Genomic DNA, 13,698 nt, shown 5'->3' with positions numbered 1-13,698 from the left:
TTTGCCTACATTCAACCTGTTCCTAAAAAGGGTGACCGTTCTAATCCCTTAAACTACCGTCCTATTGCTTTAATTTCCTGCTTATCTAAAGTTTTTGAATCTATCCTCAACAGGAAGATTCTTAAACATCTATCACTTCACAACCTTCTATCTGATCGCCGGTATGGGTTCCGTCAAGGTCGCTCTACTGGTGATCTTCTGGCTTTCCTTACTGAGTCTTGGTCATCCTCTTTTAGAAATTTTGGTGAAACTTTTGCTGTTGCCTTGGACATATCAAAAGCTTTTGATAGAGTCTCGCACAAAGCTTTCATTTCCAAACTACCCTCCTACGGTTTCTATCCTTCTCTCTGTAACTTCATCTCAAGTTTCCTTTCTGACCGTTCTATTGCTGCTGTGGTAGACGGTCACTGTTCTTCTCCTAAATCTATTAACAGTGGTGTTCCTCAGGGTTCTGTCCTGTCACCCACTCTCTTCTTATTATTCATTAATGATCTTCTAAACCAAACTTCTTGTCCTATCCACTCCTACGCTGATGATACCACCCTGCACTTTTCCACGTCCTTTCATAGACGTCCAACCCTTCAGGAGGTAAACATATCACGCAGGGAAGCCACAGAACGCCTGACTTCTGATCTTTCTAAAATTTCTGATGGGGGCAGAGCAAACTTGGTATTGTTCAATGCCTCAAAAACTCAATTCCTCCATCTATCAACTCGACACAACCTTCCAGACAACTATCCCCTCTTCTTCAATGACACTCAACTGTCCCCTTCTTCTACACTGAACATCCTCGGTCTGTCCTTTACTTATAATCTGAACTGGAAACTTCACATCTCATCTCTAGCTAAAACAGCTTCTATGAAGTTAAGTGTTCTGAGACGTCTCCGCCAGTTTTTCTCACCCCCCAGCTGCTAACTCTGTGCAAGGGCCTTATCCGTCCATGTATGGAGTATGCTTCACATGTCTGGGGGTTCCACTCATACTGCTCTTCTAGACAGGGTGGAATCAAAAGCTTTTCGTCTCATCAACTCCTCTCCTCCAACTGACTGTCTTCAGCCTCTCTCTCACCACAGCAATGTTGCATATCTAGCTGTCTTCTACCGCTATTTTCATGCTAACTGCTCTTCTGATCTTGCTAACTGCATGCCTCCCCTCTTTCTCTCACCCCTATTCTGTCCACCTCTCTAACGCAAGAGTTAACCAGTATTTTCAATCATTCATCCCTTTCTCTGGTAAACTCTGGAACTCCCTGCCTGCTTCTGTATTTCCATCTTCCTATGACTTGAATTCCTTCAAGAGGGAGGTTTCAAGACACTTATCCATCAATTTTTGACCACTGCTTTGACCCTTTTATGGGACTGGCATTTCAGTGGGCATTTTTTTTATTAGATTTTTGTTGCCCTTGGCCAGTGTCCTTCCTACATAAAAAAATAAATAAATAAATAAAAAAAACACCTACACACACTTAATTAAAAACATATATAGATAGATGGGTGGATATACATATATTCATATTTGTGTACATGCATACATACAGACAGACAAACACACAGACAGACTACCAGACAGACAGACAGAAAAACGGAAAAAAATGAAAAGATAAAATAGCAAGAAAGACAAATAAATGTATAAATAGAAAGATAGACAGACAAACAGACAGACAGGCACACAGACAGATAGATCAGGAAGTTGCTGGCATCCACTCACTGATAGAGAGAGAGAGAGAGAGAGAGAGAGAGAGAGAGAGAGAGAGAGAGAGAGAGAGAGAGAGAGAGAGAGAGAGAGAGAGAGAGAGAGATTGATTGATTGATTGATTGATTTATCTAGCTGTTATTGATGTTTTCTTCTTTCTTTTCTGCTACTATTATTTTATCCTCATCCTGCTTTAACTAGCAATTGAAAATTACAACTACTACAACAACAACAACAACTACTATTACTACTACTACTACTACTACTACTACTACTACTACTACTACTACTAATAATAATAATAATAATAATAATAATAATAATAATAATAATAATGATAATAATAATAATAATAATAATAATAATAATAATAATATTTTCCTTCTCTTCCCCCTTGAAATACTACTACTTTTTTCCTTCTTCTTCTTCTTCTTCTTCTTCTTCTTCTTCTTCTTCTTCTTCTTCTTCTTCTTCTTCTTCTTCTTCTTCTTCTTCTTCTTCTTCTTCTTCTTCTTCTTCTTCTTCTTCTTCTTCTTCTTCTTCTTCTTCTTCTTCTTCTTCTTCTTCTTCTTCTTCTTCTTCTTCTTCTTCTTCTTCTTCTTCTTCTTCTTCTTCTTGTCCTCCTTTTCCTCCTCGTCCTCCTCTTCTTATTTTTCCTTTTATTTTATTTTCCTCTTCCTCCTTTTTTTTCTTATTATTATTATCATCGTCATCATCATCATCATCATCATTATTATTATTATTATTATTATTATTATTATTATTATTATTATTATTATTATTATTATTATTATTACTATTCTTTTTCTTCTTCTTGTTCTTTTCTTCTCGCTCTTCTTTTCCTATAGCTACTACTACTACTATCACTACTACTCATGCTTTAAATCAATAATAACAATACGTAATAATATTTATTTATTTATTTATTTATTTTTGAGTTACATACAAATAGAAGCATTTCTCGTACACTGAAACTTCCTAACCTAACCCAACCTGATCTGACCCAACTTGGCCTTACAAGTGGGATGATTACTTATAAACAAAAAAAAAAAACCTCCCTACAATCCTAGCCTAACCTAACCTAACCTACCCTTAATAACCTAACATGTCTAACCGGACCCAGTTAACCTAACCTAACATACACACAAGAACAACTTTAACACCTGGGTGATTACTTAAATATTTAACACCTGACATAACCTTTCTAACCTAACCTAGCGTCACATAACCTGACACAATCTTACCTAAGCTAAAAAAAAAAAAGAAAGGAAAATGTATGAGGAAGAAATAGTTTCATAAAGTTTCCTAATCTAACTTAACGCACCTAATCTAACCTAACTAACCTCACACATCCTAACATACTTTATAAGAATAAATAAAATAAAATAGAAAATAAAAAAAAGAAAGGAAAGAAAGAACAGTCAAACAATTACTTACAAAAAAAAAATAAATAAATAAAAGTATCAGTAACAAACCAAACATACCTAACCTAACGTAACATACCCAACTGAACCTCACCTCACTGAGCTAACAAAAAAATAGTAATATAAAATAAATACAGAAATAAATACATAAATAAATAAAAGGATAAAAGGAGTATTATATATGTATGTGCTTTCGTTGCCTTTGATCATAAGCCTAACCTAACCTAACTCAGCCTAACCTAACCTAACCTAACCTACAGGACCTAACCTATCCTAACCTAGCCTAACTCATCCCATCCTAATCTACCTAACCTAACCTAACTCAACCTAATCTAATCTACCCCACCTAGCCTGACCTCACATGTTTGTTTTTTTGTTTGTTTGTTTGTTTGTTTGTTTGTTTGTTTGCTTTCCTCCTTGATTCTTGGTTCATTTATTTTTCTCTTTGTTTGTTTGTTCCTCTCATTTTGCTTTTCTATCTTTCCTTATTCCTTTTTTTCCTACTTTATTGGTTGATTGTTTCTTTATTTATTTTTACATTTATTTATTTGTTTGTTTGTTTGTTTGTTTGTTTTCTTATTTATTCCGTTCTCTCCTCATTTATGTTTCTAAATTTATTTGTTTATTTCATTGTTCCTCTTAATTTTATTGATTTTTTTTCTTTATTCCTTTGTTTTTTTTTTTGTTTGTTTCATTATTCAATTATTTGTTTGTTTGTTTGTTCTTGTTCTTCTTTTTCTTCTACTACATTACTACTACTACTACTACTACTACTACTACTACTACTACTACTACTACTACTACTACTACTACTACTACTACTACTACTGCTGCTGCTGCTGCTGCTGCTATTATTACTGCTTCTACTATTACTGCTACAACAACAACAACAACAACAACTACTACTACTACTACTACTACTACTACTACTACTACTACTACTACTACTACTACTACTACTACTACTACTACTGCTGCTGCTGCTACTGCTGCTGCTGCTGCTGCTGCTGCTGCTGCTGCTGCTGCTGCTGCTGCTGCTGCTGCTACTACCACTACTACTACTACTACTACTACTACTACTACTACTACCACTACTACTACTACTACTACTACTACTACTACTACTACTACTACTGCTACTACTACTACTTCTTTTATTACTACTACTACTTCTTTTACTACCACTACTACTACTACTGCTGCTTTTTTTGCTACTACTACTACTACTTTTACTACTACTACTACTACTACTACTACTACTACTGCTGCTGCTGCTGCTGCTGCTGCTGCTGCTGCTGCTGCTGCTGCTGCTGGCAGCAGCAGCAGCAGCAGCAGCAGCAGCAGCAGCAGCAGCAGCAGCAGCAGCAGCAGCTGCTGCTGCTGCTGCTGCTGCTGCTGCTGCTGTGTGTGTAATAATAGCGCTGCTGCTGCTGCTGCTGCTGCTGCTGCTGCTGCTGCTGCTACTGCTGCTGCTGCTACTACTACTACTACTACTTTTACCCCTCCTCCTCCTGCTCCTACCCCCATCAATTTGTTGTTGTTGTTGTTGTTCTTTTTATTATTATTATTATTATTATTATTATTATTATTATTATTATTATTATTATTATTATTATTATTGTTATTATTATTATTATTACATTAACAAGAAGAGAGAGAGAGAGAGAGAGAGAGAGAGAGAGAGAGAGAGAGAGAGAGAGAGAGAGAGACGAGAGAGGAGAGAGAGAGAGAGAGAGATCCCTTGTTCTTTTTTTATTATTAATCGTGATATCTTCTCCGTTCTCTTCCTCTTCCTTTGTTCTCCTTCCTCCTCTTCTCTTATATTCCTTTTTTTTTATTACTTCCACTCATCCATTTACTGACAGAGAGAGAGGAGAGGAGAGGAGAGGAGAGGAGAGGAGAGGAGAGGAGAGGAGAGAAGGGAAGGAAAGAAAAGAGGAGAGGAAGGGAAAAAGGGAAAAAGGGTGGGGAGGGGAGGAGAGGAGAAGAGAAGAGGGAAGAAGAGAAGAGGAGAGTAGATGGAAAAAAGAGGAGGGGTGGGGAGGGAGTGGAGGAGGAAAAAAGGAGAAGAGAGAAACGAAGAGAAGGGAGAAGGAGGAAGAGAAGAGGAGAGGAGAGGAAAGGAGAGAAGGGGTGTGTGGGGGAGGGGAGGGGAGGAGAAATAAGAGGAGAGGAGAGGAAGGGTGGGGAGGTGAGGGGAGGGAAAAGGAAATAGAAAAGGGGAGGTGACAAGAGGGAAGAGGAGAGGAGAGGAATAGAGGAGAGGGGAGGGAGGAGGGGGAGAGGAGGGAAAGAAGGGGAGAGAAGAGGAGAGAAGGGGAAAGGAAAAGAGGCATGGAGAGGAGAGGGGAGGGGAGGGGAAGGAAGAGAAGAGGAGAGGGGAGGAGAAGGGAGAAGAGGGGAGAGGAGAGGAGAGGAGAGAGAGAGCAGTGTTGGCACACACTCACGGGCGCTGTGTGGGCTGCAGGAGCTGTGCTATCTGGGCCGCCTCCTCCAGCAGCCTCTCGTCCACGCCAGACAACACGAGGAACACCCCTGGGCAGCCAGGCAGCCGTGTGGTGCACGCCTGTGTCCTCACGGCACCCACGGGGACGTGTAGGCCTGCAATAATGTACCATTCCTCTCAGTGTGTGTTGCAGGGACTGTACACACACACACACACACACACATATATATATATATATATATATATATATATATATATATATATATATATATATATATATATATATATATATATATATATATATATATATATATATATAGTGTGTATCCACACAACTAAATTCATATCCTGAGGTGAAGGACAGACGGTTGCATTGACACAGCCTCGGAGGTGCCACTTGCTCAAATTACTAATGGTTTTATCTTATTTTTTGCCTGCTGTGGAGTATTACAGTGTGTTATAACAAGACAAATGGCATTAAAAAGCACGTCATTTACCGACAAGCATTGCGCGACAACATTATTCCGGTGATTAAAAGTACTCCTGTAAAATGGTACGTGGCATCATCCCAGCGAGGCAGAAGGGGAGCAAATCCCAGCGACCTTGAAAACAGGTGAGTGATGATGCCACGTACCATTTTACAGGAGAATTGGCCTCGCTGGGATGATGCCACGTACCATTTTACAGGAGTACTTTTAATAGCCGGAGTAATGTTGTCGTGCAATGCTTGTTGGTAAATTACCTGCTTTTTAATGACACTTGTCTTATTATAACACGCTGTAATACTCAACACTATTTCTCTCTCTCTCTCTCTCTCTCTCTCTCTCTCTCTCTCTCTCTCTCTCTCTCTCTCTCTCTCTCTCTCTCTCTCTCTCTCTAATAATAATAATAATAATAATAATAATAATAATAATAATAATAATAAGAGCGAGAGAGAGAGAGAGAGAGAGAGAGAGAGAGAGAGAGAGAAAATATTTTTTTCTCTCTCTCTCTCTCTCTCTCTCTCTCTCTCTCTCTCTCTCTCTCTCTCTCTCTCTCATCACTACCACCATAATAATAATAATGATAATAATAATAATAATAATAATAATAATAATAATGATAATAATAATAATAATAATAATAATAATAATAATAACACGCACAGGTGGTGCATCACAGCGTCAGACTCACAGAGGATGTGTAGCCGAGGCAATGACACGTGGACGGCGCTGATGGCGGCCAGAACCTCTTGGGCGTCTTGGTCACACACGGCCAGGCTGAGCACCCCCAGGTCCCGCCACTCCTGCAGCAGCTGTGTGCCGGCACCACTTAAGTGACCCATGAACCTCTCAAGGTGACTCCTGTAATGGCCGAGTGTTGTGCACCTGTGTGCTGCCTGGACACACACACACACACACACACACACACACACACACACACACACACACACACACACACACACACACACTACTTATCTGTTTATTAATTTCTTTATTCACTGTTCCATAATAGTATTGATAAAGATAACTCCTCCTCCTCCTCCTCCTCCTCCTCCTCACTCCTCCTCTTCCTGTTCTTCTTCGTCCCCCTCCTCCTCATCTTCCTCTTATTCCTCGTCTTTTTGTTCTTCTTCCTCCTCCTCTTCATCTTCCTCTTCCTCCTCCTTTTCTCGCCTTCCTTCTAGCTCTCCTTTTCCTCGTCTTTTTGTTCTTCTTCCTCCTCCTCTTCATCTTTCTCTTCCTCCTCCTTTTCTCGCCTTCCTTCTAGCTCTCCTTTTCCTCGTCTTTTTGTTCTTCTTCCTCCTCCTCTTCATCTTCCTCTTCCTCCTCCTTTTCTCGCCTTCCTTCTAGCTCTCCTTTTTCTCTTCGTTCTCTTATTCCTCCTCCTCCTCCTCCTCCTCCTCCTCCTCCTCTTCTTCCTACTACATCCCTATCAGCCTTACATCTGTAGTATGTGAACTGATGAAAACAGTAAATTGCAACAATGTAGTGAACTATCTACATATAAATGATTTAATCAATGACTCACAGCATGGCTTCCGAAACAGACGTTCTTGTCTAACTAATCTTCTTGATTTCTTTAATGATATTTTCACCATTTACGACGAAACAAAGGCAGTAGATTTAGTGTATCTAGATTTTCAAGAAGCTTTTGACAAAGTTCCGGCTACTAGCTAAATTGAAGTCATATGGTATAAATGGAAAACTTCTCAATTGGCTGTCTCAGACTGGCTGTCTGAGAGAAAGCAGCGCGTTGTTTTAAATGGTACATTTTCAAACTGGCGAGAAGTTTTAAGTGGTGTACCACAGGGATCTGTGCTCGGCCCTGTTCTTTTCCTTATTTACGTTAATGATATCGATGAGGACCTCACCTGTAAAGTATCTAAGTTCGCTGATGATACAAAAAATAATGAATAAAGTAGTCACGTCAGAGGATAAGCAGCACTGAACTGTGGTTCAGTGCTGCTTTCTTTTGTTTGTTACTCATCCTGCCATAGTTGGCTGTCGAGCCTTGAGGGAGGTTGTCAAGGTAGTCAATGAGGGACTGGCCTGGCGGCGTGGCGGGGGCGTTCAGCGCGCCGCGCTTCAACACGAAGGTCAAGACGTCCTTGCCTGCGTTCTCCATCAGGAAGATGAGCTTCGCGCGACGGACGCAAACTTTCGGAGCGGCGGCCATGGTGGAGGGCTTGGGACACAGTTCTTCTCGCCAGCAGCCTGCAAAGAAATTTCCCAAGTGAGGAGCAGGGCAGGAGAGACGTGGTTTGCAAGGCTCAGTGCGGGAGGGAGGGAGTTGAGCCTTGAAGTGGCCGGCCTGAGCACCGGGATGTGGGGACAAGACAAAGAGGTGGATGGGAGTAAGAGACACTATGGCACACGGCATGGCACGTGTGTTGTGGCCAAACCATTTGACAAGACAACACGAGGCAAGACTTGACTGTGTGTGTGTGTGTGTGTGTGTGTGTGTGTGTGTGTGTGTGTGTGTGTGCAAGTAAGTAAGTAATTAAGTAAGTAATCAAGTAAGCAAACCTGTATAAAGTATTTCAAGGTGTACATACAATACACAGTCACGTGAGCCGAGGCTCTCTGACGGTGTATTGTACAGTAGAGCAGAGGGCAGGAGTGCAAACAAATTATAATGTACAACAACATAATGAATTGTATTGTACAGCGGCAGTACCGCGCCGCTACAGAGAAGATAAACACTAATACAAGTGTCTCACACTAACTTAATAATAATAAAATAATGATGATAATAACAATAACAACAAGAGTAGTGATAACAATAATACTAATAACTACACCAACAACAACAGCAACAACAACAACAACAACAACAACAACAACAGCAACAATAATAATAATAATAATAATAATACCAATAAGAATATTATTAGTAACAAATAATAGTAACTAGCATTAATAAACATAATTAATAACTAATACTGGTAACTAGGGCAACAACAACAATAAATACCAACAACAACAACAACAACAACATCATCAACATAATAATAATAATAATAATAATAATAATAATAATAATAATAATAAAAGTAATAATGATAACAGCAACAAATGCGATGACTGCAATAAATAGCATCAAAATCACAGCTTTTGTTGATGAAGTGGTTACTTTTTAACCTGTTGTTTGTTTGAACATTTTATCAGTTGTAAGAAGAACTTTGTCTATCAAGAGGCAAACTGTTCACAACAGTTTTGGTCCAACTTGTCACACTGTTTGTGAATAATATTGTTGTCAGTATCGCACAAATAAGGTTAACGTTGTTACTTCTCGTGTGAGAAACATTTTCTGCCAATTTGAATATTGCATTATGTCCAAGATTTTGATGTATTAATAACAATGTGAAGTACTTATGAATGAAGGGAAGCCTGCAAATACTGAAGGCTGAGGAAGCTTTGGATGCAGACTCTTTACGGAAAATGTACAGCGAAGAATTTTATTTTGCCGTCTTGTTGCTTTTGTTAAAAAGACGGCCATGTAGATGCCCATGTAGGAAGGCAGTGCATGAGATGTGGGCAGCGTCAAGTACACTGCGTGTCACCCACTGCTTCACTTGTTACATTACCCACAATTCTTTTTGAAATGCCAGCTGTTTGAGAGACATTTAAACATATGTGTGTGTGTGTGTGTGTGTGTGTGTGTGTGTGTGTGTGTGTGTGTGTGTGTGTGTGTGTGTTTGTGCGTGCGTGCGTGCGTGCGTGGACCGTATGCATTTTTGGCAATGATTTCTTTGGCGGAAAAGATGCCCACCAGTACACAGTGGAGTGGTCTCCCCTCGTTTCACAGGACGTGGACTCCAGCTTGAAAAGACTCCTCGATAAAGTTCATGACATGTTCAGTATTTGCCTCCCTATTAAGTATATAGATGTTTCACACAAAAGGCTCCAAAACCCACACATTTCTCAAACAGTAATCAACTCGACAAGACCCAAAAATCAGTTGAACAGAGAGCTTCCTAAACCGTAAGCTCCGCCCTCTGTTCCGGTGAGGATATAGACAGGCGGACAGATGTGGATGCAGACAGACAGAGACAGATAGGTAGACAGGTAGATAGACAGATTGTGTCCAGTTTTTGTGGTATATAGTCTTGCCTCGTTAGTGCCTCATTTTCTACTTTCTGAGTGTGTGCAGTAGAAAACACAGTGAAAACAATTACAAGGAAAGAAAAGAGTAAGTGTACTCACCTCAAGAGTGCAGGTGTGTACACTCCGGGAGACGGGAGGAAGGAAGGCGCGAGGCGGGAGGTGCCTGTGGGGAGAGACACACTGTGCTTCATGCTCTTACATTTATACTCCACAAGCACAAGTCTGTATCTGTGTACATCTATCTATCTGTATCTATCTGTATAAACAGAGACAGAGAGAGAGAGAGAGAGAGAGAGAGAGAGAGAGAGAGAGAGAGAGAGAGAGAGAGAGAGAGAGTCATCCAAAAATGTACTCACTGTTTGACTCGCTATAATTCTTTTTTTTTTTTTTTTTCAGAAACAGTTGGCCAAAATAATAATGGCAGAAGTAAGACTAAGCTTTGAAGAAAGAACATGTCATAAAGTGTTACTGGAGGCACGAAAATGTCAAAGAAGTGCAAAGACAATTCAGAAGACACTTTGACAGGGATCCACCAAGGTGACGCGCCATTGCTCGCATCACAGCTAAGTTTGTACCAGATGGAACTGTTCACGACCTTCATAAGCATGCCTGTGTGGTAGTAGTAGTAGTAGTAGTGGTAGTGGTAGAGGTAGTATTCATGATTTCTCACTACTACTACTACTACTACTACTACTACTACTACTACTACTACTACTACTACTACTGTTGCTACTACTACTATGTGAATATTAATATTAATGCCTTAAGAATTGTTGCAAAAACAGTTGCAGTAGTAGCATTTATATTTGTAATAGTAGTAGTAATAGTAGTAATAATAGTAGTAGTAGTAATTGTTGTTATATTGTTATTATGATTGCTATCAATAATATCACACACACACAATAGTAGTAGTAGTAGCAGTAATAGTAGTAGTAAGAGTAGAAGCAATAGTAATTTTAATAATTTAGTATAATTTAATTATTTAATTAATTTTATTTATTTATTTATTTATTTTATTTTATTTATTTTATTTATTTTTTTGGTGGATATGAGTGTGTTCGTTGGTTGAACAAGTCCCTGTATATTAAATAGACTTTTGTGTGTCGCTCAAGTACCGAACGGCCTCGAAACACTGAGCCAAAGGGATGCCGCTCAGCCTGCAGCCAGTGTGGCGGCGTATCTTGTGTGGTGCGCGTGTGTATCGCATTGTGTTCCTCCTCATAGACTTAGTGGTGGTCAAGATAACCAGGATTGGCCAAGCCCTCCCTGAAGTGTGCTACCAGTAGTGTACCAGGTGTGTTGAGTAGCCGCCAGGTGTACAGCCACACGTGTGTTGTGTACAAGTGCATGTTGTGTACAGAAAGATCTCCCCCCTGTTTTATAAGACCCATAATGCCGCTGGCCGGGAAACTACACTTGCCACCATCTCAGACAGGACGCCATCTTGTTGTGTAAGTCCGAGACGCCTCCTATCACCCCAATCTCTCCCTCCCCACCACCCGCCAGCCACTCCTTCCCACTTCCGCCAGCAGCAGCTACTGGCCGCCCACCAGCCAGCAGCCCCTTCACGGCCACTACCTGCCAGCACGCCTTCCTGCCCTTACCCCCTCCCACTCCTTCCTCCCCTCCCTTCAACCCACTCCTTCCTAACCGCCATTCGCCACCCACTCCTGCCAGGCCCCTACCAGCAACCCACTCCTTCCAGCTCCCCGCCTGCCATCCTCCCCTTCCCGCCCCCCACCCACCATCCACTCCTTCTGGTCCCCACCCGCCTCACGCTCCTTTCCCCTTTCCGCCGCCCACACAGGAGCTGCTCTCCTCGCTCCCTCCCCCCCACTCATGACGTCACGGACGGCGGTGACAGTGACTGGCTGGTGTGAACCGCACCTCACACTCGCTCTACCTAAATGCTACTACTACTACTACTACTACTACTACAATTACCAGTGCCACTACAATTACTTCTGTTACTACTGCTGCTACTACTACTAATACTACTAATACTAATACTCGTTCTACTTCTACTTCTACTACTAATACTAATATTAGTTCTACTACTACTACTACTACTACTACTACTATTTCGATAACTGTTACTACTACTACTTCTACTAGTACTACTACGACTATTATTATTATTGTTACGACTACTCATACTACTATTTTGACTATTACTACTACTACTACTACTACTACTACTACTACTACTACTACTACTACTACTACTACAACTACTACTTCCTTGCAAGCCTCCCTGTCCGCTTTACCGTCATTCCTTGATTCATATTTTTTAGTATTTTTATTTTTATTTATTATTATTATTATTATTATTATTATTATTATTATTATTATTATTATTATTATTATTATTATCATTATTATTATTAGTGTGTGTGTGTGTGTGTGTGTGTGTGTAGGATTACAGATAAAAATACTATTCATGGATACCGTAATTTATTCACAGAAATAAATAAAAAATCTTACAGTGCACTCCCCTCTCTCTCTCTCTCTCTCTCTCTCTCTCTCTCTCTCTCTCTCTCTCTCTCTCTCTCTCTCTCTCTCTCTCTTGTGAGTCAGTCAGCTGTTTTCAAGGTCGCTGGGCCTCGCTGCCCTCCTGCCTGGCTTGTATGATGCCACGTTGCATTTTATAGGAGTACTTTTAATCACCGCAGTAATGTTGTCGTGCAATGCTTGTCAGTAAATTACGTGCTTTTTAATGCCACTTGTCTTGTTATAACACACACACACACACACACACACACACACACACACACACACACACAGTTGTTTGCCTGCTCTCTCTCTCTCTCTCTCTCTCTCTCTCTCTCTCTCTCTCTCTCTCTCTCTCTCTCTCTCTCTCTCTCTCTCTCTCTCTCTCTCTCTCTCCACCCGTGTATCCTCCTCCTAATAGTAGTAAATCTATTATTATTATTATTATTATTATTAGTAGTAGTAGTAGTAGTAGTAGTAGTAGTAGTAGGAGGAGGAGGAGGAGGAGGAGGAGGAGGAGGAGGAGGAGGAGCAGCAGCAGCAGCACCAGTAGCAGTAGCAGAAATAGTAGTAACTGTGGTAGAAATAGTAGTAGTAGTAGTAGTAGTAGCAGTAGTAATAGTAGTAGTAATAGTAGTTGTTGTCGTCACCTCCTCCTCCTCCTCCTCTACCTGCCCCTTGCTTCCTGTCATCTCCCTCTCCGCCACGCTCGCAGCAACGTCACGCCACCCGCTAAGGCTGCTTGCCGTCACCCACTGTTGTCTGTTTCCCTCCTTCAAAATTGTGTGTGTGTGTGGCTGCCAACATGAGTGTGCATTGTCACCAACACCATCACTGTTACTTACCGCAACACTCTTTCCTCTTTCACTACAAAGGACAAACAAACTCACACAAAGGACACTCTTTTCTGCCGCCATGGCCTGCTACTACTACTACTAATACTGCTACTACTAATACTATTACGATTATTACTGCTACTTCTACTACTACTACGATTATCACTGCTACTACTACTACTAATACTATTACGAGTATTACTGCTACTTCTACTACTACT

At 40.7% G+C, this 13,698-nt stretch overlaps 1 protein-coding gene and 1 long non-coding RNA gene across 2 annotated transcripts in view; one reads left to right on the top strand and one right to left on the bottom strand.

Moving 5' to 3' along the window:
- LOC135098088 (uncharacterized) overlaps nucleotides 1-10,485 on the bottom strand; it is a 28,802-nt gene extending 18,317 nt beyond the window's left edge. The window contains exons 1-3 of the mRNA XM_064000297.1: nucleotides 10,251-10,485; nucleotides 6,736-8,258; nucleotides 5,564-5,717 (exon numbers count right to left, since the gene is read on the bottom strand). Coding sequence (XP_063856367.1) covers nucleotides 5,564-5,717; nucleotides 6,736-6,886 — 305 coding nt within the window. The 5' untranslated portion in view covers nucleotides 6,887-8,258; nucleotides 10,251-10,485. The remainder of the gene's footprint in view (nucleotides 1-5,563; nucleotides 5,718-6,735; nucleotides 8,259-10,250) is intronic.
- Nucleotides 1-12,569, top strand: part of LOC135098092 (uncharacterized) — a 25,269-nt gene extending 12,700 nt beyond the window's left edge. Inside the window, exons 2-3 of the long non-coding RNA XR_010266546.1 lie at nucleotides 6,710-6,898; nucleotides 10,548-12,569. This is a non-coding gene — a long non-coding RNA (uncharacterized LOC135098092). The remainder of the gene's footprint in view (nucleotides 1-6,709; nucleotides 6,899-10,547) is intronic.
- Nucleotides 12,570-13,698: the final 1,129 nt, after the last annotated feature.

Source organism: Scylla paramamosain, unplaced genomic scaffold (genome assembly GCF_035594125.1).
Source record: "Scylla paramamosain isolate STU-SP2022 unplaced genomic scaffold, ASM3559412v1 Contig44, whole genome shotgun sequence".
Classification (NCBI taxonomy): domain Eukaryota; kingdom Metazoa; phylum Arthropoda; class Malacostraca; order Decapoda; family Portunidae; genus Scylla; species Scylla paramamosain.
This window is presented reverse-complemented; position numbering and strand designations above follow the sequence as displayed.